The 20,002-nt window shown below is 39.7% G+C and overlaps 1 protein-coding gene across 1 annotated transcript in view; it reads left to right on the top strand.

The window, feature by feature from the left end:
- The first annotated feature begins 9,149 nt into the window (after positions 1-9,149).
- The window catches only part of BANF2 (BANF family member 2), a 36,930-nt gene continuing 26,077 nt past the window's right edge, over positions 9,150-20,002 (top strand). The window contains exon 1 of the mRNA XM_020984939.2: positions 9,150-9,267. Coding sequence (XP_020840598.1) covers positions 9,220-9,267 — 48 coding nt within the window. The 5' untranslated portion in view covers positions 9,150-9,219. The remainder of the gene's footprint in view (positions 9,268-20,002) is intronic.

The following is a 20,002-nucleotide window of genomic DNA, read 5'->3' as shown; positions in this document are numbered from 1 at the left end:
AAAGATAGCATTCCAGCATCCAGGGATTGAAAGAGCATTGAGGCTGTGCAAGACAAAGTCTTAGAGCTGTGCCAAGGCACCATGACCTCGTGCAGGACAAAGGAACAGATGTCAACTGGCAGCTTTATAGCTCATTACTCAGTTCCAGGCTACAGATCCAGGGCAACTAAGACGGAGAGCAGTGCTTAAGGCTAGCTATCACAGGCCCTTGGCTGTGTAGTGAGCTGTAATATGTTCAGAAGCAAGCACAGCTATGTGGCCCTGATCCCAGGAACAGAGCAAGGTCTCAGTTCCAGCTCCCAGCCCAGTCTGAAGTTTGAAGAGAAATAACCAGGGCAGGAATTACAGGCCAAAGGGAAAACTACAGACTGTCACTCTGAACCAGCAGGGCTTCCCAGCTGGCTGACAGTAACTGGGTTCAGCAGCAGTCTATTGAAAATCTAAAGGAGGCAAGCCCACAGGCTTGCTACATAGACCCAAACCCAGGTCAGGAATTTGTAGAGCTCAGACAGAGAAGGGGGGATGGGGGTGGGTAGGTGGGTGGTGTGGAGAGTAGCAATCAGACTTGCCTTGTATCAAACCACTTTGGGAGCACTGAAAGCTTACACGTCTCCAGCCTGAGCTGCCATGTGATCCTGGAATAACAGAACACTCAATACCCCAAGAAAACAGCAGTATGACCAGCCCAAACATTCTCTCCAAAAGTAGACTGAACCTAGTCCTAATATAAAGGCTGAAGTTGGAAAGTAAGCTGGAAGAACGAGCAAACAAACAAAAAGAATCCCACCATAAAGAGCTATTATGGTGGCAGGGGTGCCTGAAATACAAACCCAGAAGAAGAGAACGACTCCTTGGGTTCAAATTCATCTAGAATTCCTGGAAGGGATGAAAAAAGAGGTTTGTTTTTATCCTCCATAAATGGAAAGAGAACATATGAGGAAAAAATTTTGAAAAGAAACGAGAGCTATGGAAGAAAGAATTGGAATGGAATTTAATAGCTTGGAACAAGAGGTAGAAAACCTTACCTAAACAATAAGCTTCCTGAAAATTAGAATGGGTCATATAGAAGCCAATGACTCCAAGAAGCAACAAGAAATATTAAAATCAAAAGAAAAAAAAAAGAAGAAAAATTAAGGCATCTTAAAGGAAAAAAAAAACCAACCTAAAAAACAGGTTGAGGAGACAGAAGTTAAGGGTCATTGGACTACCTAAATGCCGTGGCCACAAAAGAGCCTAGACATCATAGTTCAAGGAATTATAAAAGAAAACTGCCCAAAGCTCTTAGAATCAAAGGGCAAAGTAGAAATAAAAATAATTCACCAGTCATCTCCTGAAAGGAACCCCAAAATGAAAACTCCTAGGAACATTATAGCCAAAATCCAAAGCTTCCAGGTCAAATTTTTTTTTAAATGCTGAAAGCAGCCAGAAAGAAAGAATTCAAGTGCTGAGGTACCACACTAAGAGTCATATATGATTTATCAGCAACCACTTAAAAGAAATAGAGAGCTTGGAATACAATATTCTAAAAAGGAAAGGTTATAGGCTTCTAATAAAAAATAACCAGAACACTTAAATGTAATCCTATAGGAGAAAAAGACCTTTAATGAAATAGAAGACTTCCAAGCATTCCTGATAAAAAGACCAGAGCTACATAGAAACTTTAAAGTACAAACAAAGGAGTCAAGATAAACATAAAAAAGTAAACATGAATGAACCAAGAGACTAAACAAGGATAAATTGCTTACCTTTTTTTTTTTTGCTTACTTTCTAATATGGGAAGATGATACATGAGCCCCCTCTGAACCTAAAGCTTGAAAGTAAGTCTGTTATATCATGCTAATCTTAAAAGAATTGGAAGAGAGGGGAAGTAGAATACACTAGGGGGAAAGGGAAGAGAAGGTTAGGGGAAATTATCTCACATAATCAGAGTGTGCAAGTAGAAATCTGTGAAAACAACTGTCACCTGAATTGATTAAGGAAGGGAAGAATACACACACACACACACACACACACACACACACACACAGAGTTACAGAAATAACATTTCATTCAACAGGGAAACAGGAGGTGAATGGGAGAAGGATAAATGAGAGGGAAAGTAGATTAAGGCAGAGATTTGTCCTAAGTAAAACAAACTCTAATCAAGAATGTACAAAAATATTTGTAGTTCTGTTTATGGGAGCAAAGAATTGAAAAATGAAGGGGAACCCCTCAACTGAGGAACTGCTGGACAAATTATGGTGTATGAATGTGATGGAAAACTATTATGCTATAAGATACGAGGAGCAGGTTGATTTTAGAAAAACAATGAAAGCCTTGCATGAAATAATCAAGGGTGAAGTGAACAGAACCAGGAGAATAACTTATACAAAGACAACAATATTATAAAGTCAAACAACTTTGAAAGAATTAGAAACATTGGTCAGTATATTGTCAGACCATAATTCCAGAGGGCTAATGATGGAGCATGCTACCCATCTCCTGATAGAGAGGTAAAAAACTCAGGCTACAAAATGAGATATATCTTTTTTTTAATGACATGGACAATGTTGAAATTTGTTTTACTTGACTATAGATTTTTGTAAAAAGGGTTTTGTTTTTCTTTTTTTCTCATTGTGTGTAGTGGCAGTGGGTGGAGAGAGCATAGGAGAGGGGGGGAAAGTATTTTTTACTGATTGAAAAAATAAAATTTAATTTAAAAAGAAGGAAAGGGCTTCACAAGTGGGGTTTTACAAAATTCCCCTTTCCCTTATCTGCCTTGGCCTATCAGTGTTAATTAATACATCCCAATAAAAGAGTACTTAATCCATATGACAAAGATAGAAATCTCAAGTGTCCTAAATCATCTTCCCTGTGGCACGACATACACCAGAACTTTCCTTGAGGTTTGCAACCTACTAGTCATGGTTGGTTTTTGCCCAGGGGCCTGAGTCTCCAAGAATGAAGCTGTCAGTTCCAGTCAAATCACTTTCTGTCTCTGAGGCTGCTTCTTCATCTATAAAATGGAGATAGTAATATTATGCTGCCTAACTCACTGGGTTGTTCTAAAGAAAGTGCTTTGTAAACCCTAAAGTAGATGGAAGGAAAGAAGGGAAGAAAGCAGTCAGGAAGGAAACAAGCATTTATTAAATACTTAGTATATACTGGTATTGTTCCAAGTGCGAGGAATACAATTACAAACAAAAAGATAGTCCTTGCCCTCAAAGAGCTTACATTCTCATAAGGGAAAATAACACATAAAAGCAACTGAAAAGGTGGTTGGAGAATGAAGGTGAGCCTGGGCCCATCATAAAATAGAGGCTCCAAGAGACATTCATAAATGGGAGAAGGGGTTGTGCCCTACAGAGGGATGTTCCATATTTAGAAAGCCTCAGAGTGGTTGGATATCGCAGAGTGAGGAGGCCCCAAGCACTAAAGGAAGTTCCAGGATGAGAAAGCATGGTTTGAAAGTCCAGTAGGTATTGTTTTTGTAAAAAGTCTTAGTGACACAATGGAGTAATGGGTGGAAGTTTAGTGAGGCAGATTTCAGCTTGCTATAGAGAAAAACTCTGACAATTATAGTTATTCGCAAGTGGAATAGCTCTCGGCTGACTCCAGGTTTAGTGGGTTCTCCATTACTGGAGGTCTTCAAACAGAGACTGGATGACCAATTGTGGGCATCTTGTAGAAGGGATTCTTGGTCAGGTATGGATTGCACTAGATTGCCACAGAGGTCCCTTCTCACTCTGAAATCCTGTGAATCTCGTATAGTCACGGTTATGCCAGAGCCATCTCATAGAGGCTTCTGAAAGCTGACTGTCAGTTTTTCGATGTGAGGATTTACACCTTGGAGATCGGCAAATACTACAAATCGGGGATTGATATATTATTTTGTTGACTGTCTCTAGATTTAAGAAAGTGATGGCAAAAATGTTAATAATGCAAATTAAAGATTAAAGTATGTTGTGTGTTTTTTGGAGAGCCAGTTGTTAAACATTTACCAGCTTACAGTTGGATGTAATCCAACGGTCAAAGTGCTAGACACTACTTTAATGTATGCATTCAGGCAAACTTTACCCTTTACCCCTTGTTATCAGTAACCTCCAGGAGCGGCAGCATTGGGGAGTTAGCTCAGGACAAGCGGCCCTTGCCCACTGCTTCCTCAGTTGCAAGCCAGCTGAGAGTTGAAATAACAGGATACAGCTCTTTTAAAGATGCAGGATACAGGTCCTTTAGAGTGAAGGAAGAAATTCCTTTATTCTGTTCTCCTGAGAAAAAGATGCACTCCCTCCCAAGGGATAAGCACACTGAGCACAGAAGTGAGAGCGAGCTTTATACTGTTAATCTGGTCCCTTTACCCCCTCCCTACAAGACTTGGATTTGTCCGAGTTACAATCAAAAGTTTCACAGTTGGTTAGGTTCACAATTCCATATTCTAATTGGAGAAACCTCAATCCGAGTTACAATTGGTGGAAATCCTGATCCTTTAGTTAGCATATGCATGAGGTTCACTGAGACTGAGTAGTAGCAGATTCTTGCTCTGGACCATTGACCCCCAACCAGCTTGGACTGGTGTGGGCTTTGGGCTGTAAAGACAGGAACCCTGCTGTCTTAACTGGCCTGAGGAATGTCACTCTCCCCTTAATTAGTTAGCCATTCAGCACCTTTCCTGTTTTGTTTTGTTTGCAACTTAAGGGGGAACCTAATAATTCAGCATTCCTCACACCTTTATTCCATTTGCTGAATTACTCCTGGTACCCAGATATCTCCTCCCCACCCAATCCCTTCTTTACCCCCTGAACAGTAGAATTCTGCCTTGTCTATCAATCTGTTGTGTTCTCTGTTCCCCTGATGAGACCCCCACATCTGCCTGTCCTTGGATAAATTGCTGCCTTGACACATGGTAGGAGCTTAATAATGCTTGTTGATTAATTGACTGAGTGGTGTGGTATTCCCTGCGCAAGTCTTGTTCACCAAGTCCCTAAGCTTCAATGTCTGACACCTCTAAGTACTGCCTCCCCTTTGTTTGATCTCTCCCCAATATCCCCTAAGATGGAAAATCTTTCCATCTTAGACATCACACAGCATTGTGCCTTAGCTACTTTATAATGTGCTAGAATTATATAATACCATGTAATATTTGTGTTAGTGGCCAATCTGCCTTTTAAACTGCAAGTGAGCTCTCTGAAGGCTAGGACCATGGACTGTGTCTTATCTAAATTTTTTAAATCTCTCCCAGTATCTAGTGCAGTGATCTGTACATAGTGAAAGTTACAGGTATCTTAATACAGATCTCTTCCAGGAGTTTCTGCAATGTCTTAGGATTTATCAGTAGTGTACTGGTAAATGTTTAACAACCGGTTCTCCAAAAAAAACAACGACAAAAAAAAGCATATTCTATATATTGCTTAATCTACAGTATTGACATTTTCTCCATTACTGTCTTAAATCTAGACCAGTGGTATCAAACTCAAAAGGAGACCACCAGTCCATACATAAGGAACCCTCTGAACTACATGGTGACTTAGTTTTAAAATGTAATATTATCTATGTCTTATGGCATTTTTATTTGTTTTGTTAAATATTTTCCAATTAATTGATTTCCAATTAATCTGGTTTGGGTGACAATCAGAAGTTTTGCAGTCCACATGTTTGATACCTCTGATCTAGGCAAAACAACAAATCAAACCCTGAATTGTAGCATTCACCTACTTCTGAGGTGTGAATGTTGCCATTGAAAATTTAACCATCAATTCTCATTAGTCAGTTTGAATAGGTTCCAGCACACTCCTGAAGCAGTCAACACAACAGTCATCCACAAACAGTGGCATCCAAAGGACTGTGCCATCCATAAGGAATCTCTACTCCACCTGAACTTCATACTGGATCTCATCCATCACAGTGGTAAATAGTTTTGTGGAGCGTATATCTCCCTGTTGTATTCCTCACCTGATGTTATTAGAATGTCATTGAGCAGGACCCTTTCTACTGTTACATCTTGAAAGGAATCTTGAATGATCGGTATGTGGGTGGGAGACATTTTGTTATAAAAAGAACCCATGTTGTAGAGGCTCTACCCAGTTGAATACTTTTTTGTCATCAACAAAAAATAAGCTTAATGATATCATATGTTCTTTTTTTGGTTTTGTTTTTGCTAGGCAATGGGGTTAAGTAACTTGCCCAGGGTCACACAGCTAGTAAGTGTTATGTGTCTGAGGCCGGATTTGAACTCAGGTCCTCCTGAATCCAGGGCTGGTGCTCTATCCACTGAGCCATCTAGCTGCCCCAATATCATATGTTCTTTACATCTTTCAGTTAAGCTGTGAGATAGAGTCTATGGTTGAATATTCTTTGAAAAAGCCTATTTGTTTCCTCGTAATAAAGTATCTTCATTGAGGATATTCTGAATTTGTGTATAGATGACCCTCATATTTTTTTATACATGGTAGAGTAGGCACATAGGTCAGTAGTCATTAATGTTTTCTTGGTTACTTTTTTTTTTAAGGATCCACAAAGTCTGAGTTTTATTTCATGTCTTTGGTACACGCCCTTCCTTTGGATACCTTGAAAATCAGTTCCATAATGCCCTGACAATTTTATCATCTCCCACATGGATCTCTTCTATGCATATATATTATATATGTATATTCTTGATCCAATTTGTCTGCTTTTCCTGTCACTGTTCTCTGTAGTACTATTTCTAATTCTTCTGTAGGCACCTCAGGGACTGATATTCAGATTCAAGTGTGGTGATTCCTCTATCCTTGATGGAAAAAGAAAGGTTTTTTAGTAATAATTTTTTTCAAAATTTTTTTTCATTTTTCTTTTGTTTGTAGTCCTCTTTCATTTTATGCCCTTGGGATGACTTTGTTTAGTTGACTATCTTGCCAAAGTTGCTTTAGATTGTTTTACCTTTCACTGCTTTAGGAGATGGCTCATAATCATTCATCATAAGGTTTTACAGATAAGTTTACATTCTAACCCATTGTTGCCTTTGACAGCCCTCAGTCAAATATCTGCTGACTAAGGTGTTTTCTGGGTTCTTTTGGTTTCCTTGTTGTGGCACTTAATTTACATTGGTTTAACTTGTGGATGAAACCACAACTGGTTTCAATGTCATTTCTGTTGTTTACTTCCTATGTTAAATTTTCAATAGCTTGTTTAAATAATTCATTGTTAAACCTTCTTACTTGTACTCCATATCTTTCATTACTATTCTTTCTTGTTTATTATAAATGCCGATCCTAGCTCTGATGATTGATGGCTTAGCTGTATACATACAGCTGACTGAAAACTCCCGTGCCTATAAGTATTTTATTGTCATTAAACGTAGTCAGTTCATTCTATGTAATGTTGTTTGGCGCTTGCCATGTCCAGCACCTACAAATTCTTTCTTTCTTTTTTTTTTTTCTTTCTTTATTTTTTAAAGAAACTGTTCATGATACAAGGGCATGAGGCTTTTATGTGACCTATTCCTTTGGTCTCTCTCACTTACTTTTTCTGAACAAGCTTCCCCATATATTTCTCTCTCTCTTCACTTTTTCCTGCCTTTGCCCTAAAGTCATAGTCATTAGAATGTGTGTTGATTTAATATGGAAGATTTTTATGAAGTTCTTCATGGGATTTCTCTATCACTTTGTCCATATCAACTGATTTTGGTACGAAAGCTACGGTTATTTTTGTAGGGATCATTTTACAAGTATTTATGATAATTCCTACTCCATCAATTTTTTTCTTTGTCTCTTTAAGAAGTATCTGTGAGCTGTCCTTCCATTGCAACTTTCTTCATTCTTAATTCTTCTGATTATATTTAAACAAAAAAAAGTCAAGATTTATATTAACTCCTCCAGCAACACATGCATTCATTTGTCATTGGACAAAGATCTCACATTAGAGTATCAACAGTCAAATTAAAGTTTAGAGGCAGTTGAAAAACTGCATGATTCTTAGCATCCTCTGTCCTATTTCTTGCCACTATGCTACCATCATAGCAGGGTAGCTGTGTGGTACAGTGGTTAGAGTGCTAGGCCTGGAGTCAGGAAGATTCATCTTCCTGAATTCAAATCTGACCTAAGACATTTACTAGCTGGGCAAGTCACTTAAACCCTGTTTGCCTCAGTTTCATCATATCCAGTATTTCTGCCAAGAAGACTCTAAATCGCGTCATGAAGAGTTAGACATGACTGAAAACAATGGAGCAACAAGTCATCATAGCAACAATAAAAAGGGGCTGCACAAGATGGAGGACCATTTACAATTTTTCCATTTCGTGGTTCACCATTTCCAAAATAGTTTCATCACTGGGTAGATAACCTACTGGTAATTCGCTAAGCTGGTCCTCAGAAGATAGATTTATCCATTTTGTTCCCAAGACCATACCTTTCCAGTGTGGTAGAACCTGCCCAAATTTGTAGTCTGTGGGCACAGCCTTTGAGAAACCAGGTCATGTTCATGCCATGATGAGGCATTGGAATAAATATATATTTTAAGAGAGTACACTAGTAGTTAGGAGTCTCAGGAATCAGCTAACCAATCAGTTAATAATTAAGGCCCTACTATGTGCTAGACACTTAGGAAAGGCCTCATGTATGCGCTTGAGCTCCAGTGACACACTTATGAAGAGAACAGACTACTATGATGCAGGCAGATGAGGAAATAATCCCTGAATTTTAAATTAGATATAGCTAGCTAATCCACAAAGTGGATAAATGGGAGGTGGTAAACTGGATATGTAAACATATTTATGATATTTAATAAATATATGTAAAGGTCAAATAAGGGATATTTATAAAAATCTTCAGAAAATATGAATCTATTATTGGACTTAAAAATGAATAGATTCTAAATAGGTCATGATGGAACAGAAGGCAGTAGTTGTGGGGCTAAGCAGAGAGCAAGAAATCATTGGAAAGGAAAAAGATGACAGTAGTTAGCATTATCATAATTTCAAAGGCCTTTACATTCAAGCAGATCACAACTTGCTCTTGATTCAGCTGAGCTGGCATGAAGCCAGGATGCACAGTGCTCCTATCAGAGAGCATGATATATCACTCCGTGTACTCTACGACCACCATGAACTTACACACACACACACACACACACACACACACACACACCGGGGACCACACCCAGGGTGATGACATCACAATGTCAGCTTTTGAGTACTTATAGAGAAATCCTTGCTGTTTGTGCCAAATATGTTGTAGTCTTTGGTAGCCTCAGTCTTTAATAACTAAGTTAATGTACCTAAGTCACCAGAGCCCTGCTACGGAAAGCCCATCCACTCTGGTGAGTATCCATTTTCCTTTCTATGATCTCCTGGGAGGAGGTTCAGTCAACCAGCCTGTTTGGTTCTTTCAGCTAGGCTTCGGATCTCATACCTAAATCTTTGACTACCAGTGGCCAAGACCAAAGTGGGTTGGAATACATTCAGCATCCAAGATTGGGGAAGTGGGGCAGGGTTCAATGTATCTGAAAATATTATGAGTTTCTCACAAGGTATCCACTTATGTAAGTGCCATTATTATATCCAAATTGCAAGTATAGTTCTAAACTTCTGGCCATCTTACCCACCCCCACATAAAAACCACCTGCATCTTAGTTTAAAAAAAAATTTTGAAGGAAAATCTCAGAGATACTAGGCACAACTTTCTGAGAGCAAGTTATACATGATTCAACAGTTCAGAACTAATGTTTATCTAGCAAGGTACCAGAAGAATAAAAAGATTAACTAAGACAGAGTCCTTACCCTCACTTTGCTTACAGTCTAATAGAAGAAATGAGACATAAGCACAAATAATTTTGGTACAGTGTAGAATGTGAAGAGACATGGTGACATGAGATTTCAGAGGAGGTCAAGATTTCTTGGGAGAAGGGGTGGGAATCAGAAAGGACTTCATGGAGGAGGTGTCAGTTTAGCTAGACCTTGAAGAATGGGCAGTTTTCAAATTTATTCTGACCCAGGTTAATTCCAGGTTACAAAAAAGTTTAGACTTAATAATCCAAATGACAACCCCTATGGTTCATCCTTCCTTCTCAAAGAGGACCAATGACATTAGGAGTATGATGTCTTGACTTGCAAATGAATTGGTTTTAAGTGAGGCAGGGCTGTGCAAAGTCATCAGCCTCTCTCTTTTCTCCCAGAGTCATCACAGTCCAGTAATAAGACATAGGTCAAGACAACTGGCAGTGGGCCTGGATGTAGTGGGAGACCTTGGCCTTTTTCAGCTAAGGTCTTTCCCAGGTTCCAGTTTGTCTGAGGCAATATTCATTTAGTAGTTAAAGGCTGAGTAAGAATTGAGGCAAAAGATGGTCTAGTTTGCCTTCACAGAAGAATCAGTCTGGGAGGGGAAGACCCTCAGAATTTCTTGCCATAACAGAAACAATCGCTCTTTACACTCACTCTAAGCCATCAAAACCCAATGAGCCAACAACCACTAAGTAGTATGGACAAGATCAACCATATATATGTGTGGCATGACGGGGGAGAAGCTGCCTCCTCATATATATCTCTACCCCCCATACTTGTCTGCAAACTTATAATAATTCATTCTTCTGGGTTAAATATTGCCCTTGTCCTTTCCTCTTTCAAGATGCAAATACCCCTGGGAAGAGTAATGTATCAGGTCTCTAGGTAGCTTGGGGTCTGAATAAATCTGCCAGACATTCTTCTTGGCAGGAGCAGTATGTTATAAGAAAACACTAAATGCCTGCTGCAAATGGAGTTGGAGGATAAGGAGACATTAGGGAAGGAGGATTCAGTGGCATGAGGAAAAGAAACTTTACCTGCTTCATAAATTTTGCCTAGATCAAGCCTTGAGTAAAGGGAAGCTTAGAGTTTGGTTCAGATTATCTGATGTGTAGTGGTCTACATTAACAGTCTGGATATGGTTTGAGCTGTTGGCTGAGGTAGGATGGCATATTAGAAAGCAGATTGGATTAGGAGCCAGGAGCTCTGAGTTTTGGTTTTGCCACTAATTAGCTGTGTGACCTTGGGCAAAGCCAGTTAGTTCTACTTTGGGCTACACTTTTCATTATCTATAAAAATGAGTTTGAGCTAATCATCTCTAAGGTCCCTTCCAGTTCTTACATTTGTCTTAAAACTGTCACGTTGTTTTGGCTCCATTTTAATCTTCTCAGCCAACCTTACAAATAAAGGTTCCTCTCTCCCATCATCATCTTTGAATTCATTTTTTTTTCCTGAGGGGGGAGGACCTAGACTTCTGATTTTATTCGTATAGGGAACTCACTATGAGTTATACATTAGGTACAGTTAATCCACCAAATGCAAATATGCGAATGGTCTGCAATTTATAGTTGTGGAGTTGCCCTGGGTTCTAAGAAATTAACTGACTTGCCCCAGCATCAGAGTGAGTCAGTAACAAGATTCAAACCTAGTTCATACTTAGACCAACCTGCATTGCAAAAACTGCAATTGTGCTTCAATATCATTGATCAACCATCCTTTAGCTCTTACGTTCAGGAATTAGGAAGCTTACCTATTGGGGATTTACTTAGTCCTCCATTTAACAGATGAGGAAACTGAGGTTCAGAAAGTCAAAACAACTTGTCTATCAGTTTAGTGAGAAACAGAGCTGAGACTGAACTTATAGCTGAGATTATACTTTCTAATACCTCAGAGTATAAGAGAATGGGGTTCTAATTCTCTTTCTGTTATGTTGTTAAATTGCTCTTTGCTCTTGGCCAGTCACTTGATTTCTCTGGGCTTGGGTTTCCTCATCTTCAGAATGGTTTTCAGAATACCACCCTCCCCTGGTTTTCCTCTTACCTCTCTGACGACTCCTTCTCAGTCTCCTTAGCTGGATCCTCCTCCAGATCAGGCCCTGTAACTGTAGGTGTCCCTCAGGGTTCTGTCTTAGGACCCTTTTCTCTTCTTCCTCTATACTACTTCACTTGGGTGATATTATCAATTCACATGGATGAAATTACCATCTCTATGCTGATGATTCTCAGATCTATCTATCCTGCCATAATTGGTGGACCTCCAATCTCACATCTTTCTGATATCTCAAACTAGATGTCCCATATACATCTTAAACTCATTATGTCCAAACAGAACTCACTATCTTTCCCCCTCCCCACCTTCCCTCTTACTGTGGAGGGCAATACCCTCCTGCCATCCCTGAACCTCAAAATCTAGGAGTCATTCTAGATTCCTCACTACACCTCACTCCCATATCCAATGTGCTGCCAAAGTCTGTAGATTTCAACTTTGCATCATCCCTTGACTATGCCCCCTTCTCTCCTCTGACATTGTAACCACTCTAATGTATGCCTTCATCTCCTCATGGCTGCTCAATAGCCTGCTGGTGGATCTGCCTGCCTCAAGGCTCTCCCCACACTCATCATCCAGTCATCACTAAACTGATTTTCCTAAAACACAAGTCCAGTCACGCCACCCCCATACTTAATAAGCTCCAGGATCCAATATTGGACCAAGGATCAAATACAAATACTCTGACATTCAAAGCCCCTTTCTATCTTTCTAGTCTTCATACACCTTCATACATCCCACTCAAACTCTTTAGTGACATTGCCCTACTGGCTGTTCCACAAACAAGATATTCCATCTATTGGCTCTGGGTATTTGCTCTAGATGTTCCCCATGCCTGGAATTCTCTCCCTTCCTCCCTCTGCTCCAACTACTGACCTCCTTGAAGTTCTGCCTTCTACAGAAAGGATTCCTTATGCCCTCTTAATTCCAGTGCTTTCCTCTGTCAATTATTTCCTATTATCCTGTTATAGCTTGCTTTGTATATATTTGTTTGTTGTCTCCCTCATCAGATTGTAAGCTCCTTGAGGGCAGGACTGTCTTTTGCCTTTTTTTGTGTTCCTGGTGCTTAACATAGTACCTGGTACATAGTAGGCACTTAATAAATGTTTATTCATTGACTGATATTGGAATATGTGATCTATAAGGTCTCATGGGGCAGCTAGGAAGCACAAAAGATAGAGTGCCAGGCCTGAAGTCAGGAAGATCTGAGTTCAAATTCAGCCTTGGGCGCTTACTAGCTGTCCGACCACCCTGGGTAAATTGTTTAATCCTGTTTGCTTCAGTTTCCTCATCTGTCAAATGAGCTGGAGAAGGAAATGGCAAACCACTCCAGTATTTTTTGCCAAGAAAACCCCAAATGGGGTTAGGAAGAGTCAAACACAATTAAGCAAACAAACAAAAACAAATAACAACAAAAACTCATCCATCTCTAAAATTCTGTAATTTTTAAAATAAAGGATAACGACACAGATCTACCACTGCCTTCCTAGGCTCAAATGCTGTACTGTACTCCACTCCCTTTGATTTTTTGACAATTTTATCTATAGTTGACCGAACAGGTTGAAAAATACAATGGAAATATTTTCACCAGGCTTTTCCTTCCCTCTGTCTTAGAATGGACAGGAAAACAAATATCCCACAAATATGTTAAGCTGAGAACTAGCCTGTAAATTCAAGAATATGTAACAGTAATGGAAGTCTGTATGATACATTAGCCTTTAAGAAGGTCACTCTGGGACACTGAGCAAGTAGTGTTGATATTTATACCAGGAGTAGCATCTGGTCCTTAATTTTTATCCCTTTAGAATCAGAGAAACTGGGCAATGGAAAAAACAATATTACAACTGTAAAATGCTGGAAAATGCTGGACTGGACTAGTCCAGAGTCTTCATTTTACACAGACACTAAGCTGGCCATTGAGGGAAGCCAGGTGACTTAGCCTTAGTCACAGGGTTTATAAGCAACAGAGCTGGATTTTGAACCAGATCTTCTGTCTGTAAGTGCAGTCTACATCTTCAATCTGTCTCTCAAAAATGGTGCAATCCAAACAGGCATACCCCTATTAAAATGGCCATTCTTGAAATTAATTCCTAAAATAGCCTAGAGTACAAAGAGAAGAGAGCTGTAGACAATGAAAAAGGAACGAAAAACCATCAGCCAATCGATGAGTGCATCTTATATGGCTTTTTTCTACAGATGGAGAATTTCACCAGAAAGATTACTTAATCGCTGGCACTTTGCACAGAATGTTCACCCAGAGTAACTGGGAAAATAGTGACAAAATGTAAAAAAAAAAAGTCCAAAATACGTGACACCCTTTATCCTATGTATTTAGATGAATGCAGTTTTTTGTTTTATTACCTTCTCTTTGCCTTTTTTTGAAAATGGACCTGTGTTTCCATAAAATTCTAAACCTACTCATCTACTATCCTAATTTGTTCAGTCAGGTCTGACTCTTCATGACCCCATGGACCACATGGGTTTTCTTGGCAAGGGTATTGGAGTAATTTGCCTTTTTCTTCTCCAGTGGATTAAGGCAAACAGGGTTAAGTGACTTGCCCAGGGTCACACAACTAGTAAGTATCTCAGGCTGAATTTGAACTCAGGTCTTCCTGACCTCAGACCCCAGCACTCTATTCACTGAACCCCCTAGCTGCCTCCTCAGTTAGTGCCTAAGAATTCTGAACCATCTCATAAAGAAAGTAACCATTGAATTCTTGGATTCAGATTGCTGAAAGGGACCTTAGAGACCTAGTCCAACTGTGCATTTTTTTGAGCAGAGAAACTGAGGCCTAGAAAAAGTAAGACACTTGCCCAAAGTTCTGCAAAGTTGACTGAGTTTGGACTGGTTTTTACACAGGTCCTGCTTCAAAACAGAAGCTGCTAGAGGGTAATAACAATATTAATTCAATTTGCTGTGGTCACACTTCAATATAGCACCACAGTACTTTCAGAGATGCTGAATCTCTTCCTTGGAGAAAAGATTTTGTTACAAAAATAGAATGAATTGGGGACAGAGACATCCTCCTTTCAAGAAAAAAAAAATAATCTAGACCTTATTTTGGTTCCAGGATTTCCAAACATTGGTTTCTAAGCCACCCTTCACAGGCTTTTTCCAAAATACTTTTGGGATTTCAGCTAGCACTATTTCCTCTCACACTACCCTTCATTTAATCTCTATATATCTTGAATCTACCTGTTTACTTACATATTGTCTATTTTCCTTTCCCTCCCCTTGCCCCCAATGCGGATTCATGCTCCTTGAGGGCAAGAGATTGCTTTTATCTTGTGTGTGTGTGTATATGTGTCTGTGTGTGTGTCCCCGTCCCCAGAGATACAAAACACAAATAGCACAGAGCTTAGCACATAATAAATTCTTAATAAATGTTTTTTGTTTGATTGATGGACCAAACCTAAAGCAGAGGAAAGCTGGATAAAGTCAACAGGTCTCATACATTCACTGTTGGCCTTCTCAAAGCTCTTCTGTCTCCAGTGTGAAGACCAGAAGGTGGGACGATTTCCCACACCAGCAGCTGATACCAACCAAATGAGGAAGTACATTAATTGAAAACAACTTCTACTAAATATAGGGTTTTCCCTTTTCCACCTTGCACAGAAAAAAAGTCCTCAGGGTCTGTTCTGGTGCGACCCATACTGTTAACTCAACTGGAATAGTAAAGGAAAAGTTAACCACTCTACTTTCTTCTGGTCTTTATTTAGTGTGACCTAGATTCACTTTTGAAATAATTACATCTCAATTATTCATGGATTGATGAAGAGTTCCTGGATTATCCAGGGCCTCACCCTTCCCCCTTTACACTATTGTCTAACTTTGTGCCATTTACCTGTTCTTTAAGGAGGATAGAGAAAGGTCTCTCAAGACATTTGTTAGAACCCTCCCCTTCAGGGCTGGCTGCCCTCCTCTATTTAAAAAAAAACAAACAAAAAACAAAAAAAACCCAACAACAACATGTACATAGGCAAGTGACCAAAGTGTTTTGACTTGAAGGTCATTCAGAAAGCTCCCTGTCCCCTTCTCCCAATATCTCCATCACCCAGATGCCTTGTGCCCAGAATGTCATCATTTAACTTAAGCATTGGCCTTTTTGGGGATGGGACTGGACCTATAATTTCATTGCTATAGGGAATTTCTGTTGAGAAAACTGACTGTACTAATGTACACCAGCATCTGCTGTGTAACATTACACTCTTAGAGCCTGGGAAACTGAAAAAGTTAAGTGACATGCTGAGGGTCACACAGCCAGCAGCTGTCAGAGATAAGATTTGAACCCAGGTCTTCCAGAAGTCTTCCTTATCATCTATACTGCCACTTGACCCTTATTTAAAATTCAAATACTCCCTTTAGAAGATATACTTTTAAGCCTCCTTCACCTGAAAGACTTTTAATCTTATCCCTTTCTTCCCTAAGTGGCCAGAGGCAGAAAGAACCCACTTAGGGACCTGGGGGAAGGGAACACTGTGTTTTGTCACAGTCACCTTTGGATAAATCATAAATCTCTTTGCCTAGAGCCAGCCCTGAAACCTCAATGTGAGGGTACACATTCTTATAGCCACCCCTCTCTGGCTTATGCTGGAAAGGGAATTGGACTCATCACCTCTAAATCAGAATTTCTTTTGTACTACCAAAGTCCCCAAAGGCAAGGTAATCTTTCCTGCAGAAAAGGATATTTGGTCACCTTAACACTGAGGTTGCTACTCAGGCATGAAACAGAAAGTTAGAGGCAGAAGGACCTTAGAACACATCTAATCTCAGGGGCCCAGAGCAGTATAGTGAGTGGTCTTGTGACCAAACGATGACAGTGCTCTGAGAAAGGCTCACATTTCCCAAATGCCTTCTCCCAACTAGACCATAAAGTACTTTGAAGAAGTGGATAACAAATGAAAACTGACAGGGAACTGAGCAATGAGAAATTTTAAAATTTCAGTTTCTAAGGGAAACCTAGGGAGAGAAGCATGCCACACTGGTCTTTTTGCTTTGGTTCTTGAATCTTCTTCAAGACACCTTCCTCTCCTCCCCACCAAGCTCCCTGGCTAAGGGGGGACAAAAAATCTCCAACTAGACATCTTTGGAAAATGGGACAAATATCTTTTTTTTATCAATTTATTTTGATTTATCAACAATCACTTCCGTAAACTTTTGAGTTTTAAATTTTTCTCCTCCTCCTTCTCCTCCTCCCTCCCCAACACAGCACACAATCTGATATGGGCTCTACATATACGTTCCTGTTAAATATGTTTTCACATTAGTCACGTTGTAAGGAAGAATTAGAACCAATAAGAGGAAACACAAGAAAGAGGAAACAAAACAAAAGTTTAAAAAAAAAGAGCAAATAGTATGCTTCAATCTGCATTCAAACTCCATAGTTCTTTCTCTGGATGTAGATAGCATTTTCCATCATGAGTCTTTTGGAGAAGAGCTAAGTCTATCAGTGTCAGTCATCACACAATATGGCTATTGCTGTGTACAATGTTCTCCTGGTTCTGCTCACTTTACTCAGTATCAGTGGGACAAATACCTCGATCCACAGATAAAATGCTAAATAAACAACATTTCACATTTGTATAGCCTGATGTAGTTTAGTGGGAAAAGTGAGAGCTAGTGAGATCTGGAATCAGAGGCTCTGGGTTCAAATCCTGACTCTGAGGCACATTCCTGGTGTAACTGTAGACAAATCACTTAACCTCCCTGAGCCTCAGTTTCCTGATCTGTAAAATAAGAAGGTTGGACCAATTGTGGTCTTTGAGCCTTCTAGCTCCAGACATACGATTCTAAGGTTTCTTTCAAAGTGCATTCTCATGAAGACTGGAAAGGTAGGAGGTGGGTAGATTATAGAAGGCTTGAATGCCAAAGACAGGATCTCCTACTTGATCTTGGAGGCAATAGGGAACTACTGGAGTTTATTGAACTAAAGTTTATTGATGTTCACACATTTACTGTCAATCTTTTTTTTTTTTTGATCTGTTTCATGTTTGTAATCCTTCCCTCACCTGCCATCAAAAAAACCAAAGCCCATATTCAGTTTCCACCCCAGTTCCTGATAAAGACCACAAACTCAACTTCTCCTTCCCTTGGGAGGCAGCACTGTGGTATGGTGGAAAGAGTCAGGTCTGTTTGGGGTCAGAAACATTCATTCAAGTCCTGGTTCTACTAGCAATGTGAGACCTTGGGCAAATGCCCAAGTGAAGTGCCCTCACTTGGCCTCTCTGGGCTTCAGTTTCCCCATCTGAAAAGTGAGAGGCCTGTACTAGATAATCTTTTAGGTCTGAAATCTGTGCTTTTGTTTCTCCAATTCATCTTCCCTTAGAATCCTACTAGACCGGTGGTGGGGAACCTGCAGCCTTGAGGCCACATGGGATTTTCCAAGTCCTTGGGTGCAGCCTTTTGATTGAGTCCAAGTTTTACAGAAAAAGACTCTTCATAGTTGCATGACCCTGGACAAGTCACTTAACTTCTGTCTACTTCAGTTTCCTCAACTGTAAAATGATGAAAATGATAGCACTATCTCCCAGGGTTGTTGTGAGGATCAAATGAGATAATATTATAACAGGCTTAGCAAAGTGCCAGGGAAATAGTAGGTGCTTAATAAATGCATGTTTCTTTCCTTAAAAAGGAGAAAGCTTCTCCAGCTACCTTCTACTTTTCTCTTGATTTTTCTACTACCATCAAATAATCAATCGACAGGAATTTATCAAATGCCTAATATGCGCTATACACAGTGCTGTTAGGCATTGGGAATGCAAAGACTCAGAAACAAAACAGCCCCTGACCTCAAAGAGCTTACATTCTATGGGATGTAAAATACAAATTCCATCTTATTTGTCTTCCTCTCCACCTTCTCCTTCTAATTGTATTTTATTACCTTCCCCCTCTTTGACCACTCTAGTTAACTTTGTAGTTTTCATTTGAGCAAATGTTGCCAAGCTTAGTTCTTTCATTTCTCTCTGCATGTTATTCTGGTCCTTCAAAACTATCCCAGCTGCGCTTACATCCCCTTAACCCACTTGTGATCTTGGGCAGTTTGTGCTTCCGGACCAGGTTACACACAATTCCTCTCTTTCAGAAAGCCCTTCCTTGTCCTCCAAGGCGGGGGCACATCGTTTTTGACTAAGCATTCCCTCACTCTTGTGGTTTCTTGCACCACATCCACTCCACGTCTTTGACTGCCCCCCAGCCCAGCAACAATTCTTCTCTGTTCCTAAAAAGAACATGAAATCTGTTTGACCCCAGATTCCCCTAGCCACCCGTCTGTTTCATCCATATTCTCCAGCGCAAATGTCAAACAGACCTAACACTTTTACTTGGACTGTTCACACGTCACTAAGTCTTTTTAACCAAGGTACAGTACCTCTTGTATCCGCTGATCCACTCTGGCAGAGAATAAATGAAATCTTTAACCTAGGACAACTCTGGGGAACTGCCACAAATGTCCCTCCCTCCCTTGAGACATTTCCAAATGAATCCAATTTCTCTTTTGATCTGAATCTCACATCAAATTTCTCACTTCAAGGAATTTAAAATTTCAGCAAATGTGCCCCAATTTATCCCAATTGAATTGATAATATCTCTTGCTGGGCAGTTGCTCTCATTCCCTATATAGAAAAACCTTTGATTATTCTTCCTTCCAAAGGGTCTTCCCCTCACTGAGGTTGCATAAGTTCTTTTGTCCCATCTATCCTCTTTTCCTCCTTCTGCTCATACAGGAGACACAACAGATCTACCAGCACTCCCACTCCCTTCATCTTGCCATCTTGACATTATATGTCAAAATATTCATTCCAACATTTTTTGTGGCAGTAGAGAACTGCAAGTAAACTGGATACTCACCAATTGGGAAATGTGGTATGACTGTAATGGAATATTACTATGCAGTAGGATATAAGGAATTCAGATAAACACGGGAGGATTTATATGAACTGATGAGAAGTAAAATAAAGAAAACCAGGAGAGCAGTATCATTTTCACAATGACTAAAATAATGTAGATGAAACAATCACTAAAAGGAAGCCAAATTCTGAGTAACTATAAAAAATGAAAATGAGAATATGAAATATAACTGCTTCTTTCTCAACACAAAAGCAGGTCTTTCCAGGGCAGAATGTGATAAAGGGTGTCCAAGTGATCACACCACATAAAAGGTGCTTTTACTTAACTGTTTTTCTCTTTCAAATTAAAAAGCTTCAATTCTTGGAAGGAGGGGAGCATTTCCA

This window comes from Phascolarctos cinereus, unplaced genomic scaffold, assembly GCF_003287225.1.
Source record: "Phascolarctos cinereus isolate Bilbo 61053 unplaced genomic scaffold, phaCin_HiC Scaffold_2;HRSCAF=192, whole genome shotgun sequence".
Classification (NCBI taxonomy): Eukaryota; Metazoa; Chordata; class Mammalia; order Diprotodontia; family Phascolarctidae; genus Phascolarctos; species Phascolarctos cinereus.
This window is presented reverse-complemented; position numbering and strand designations above follow the sequence as displayed.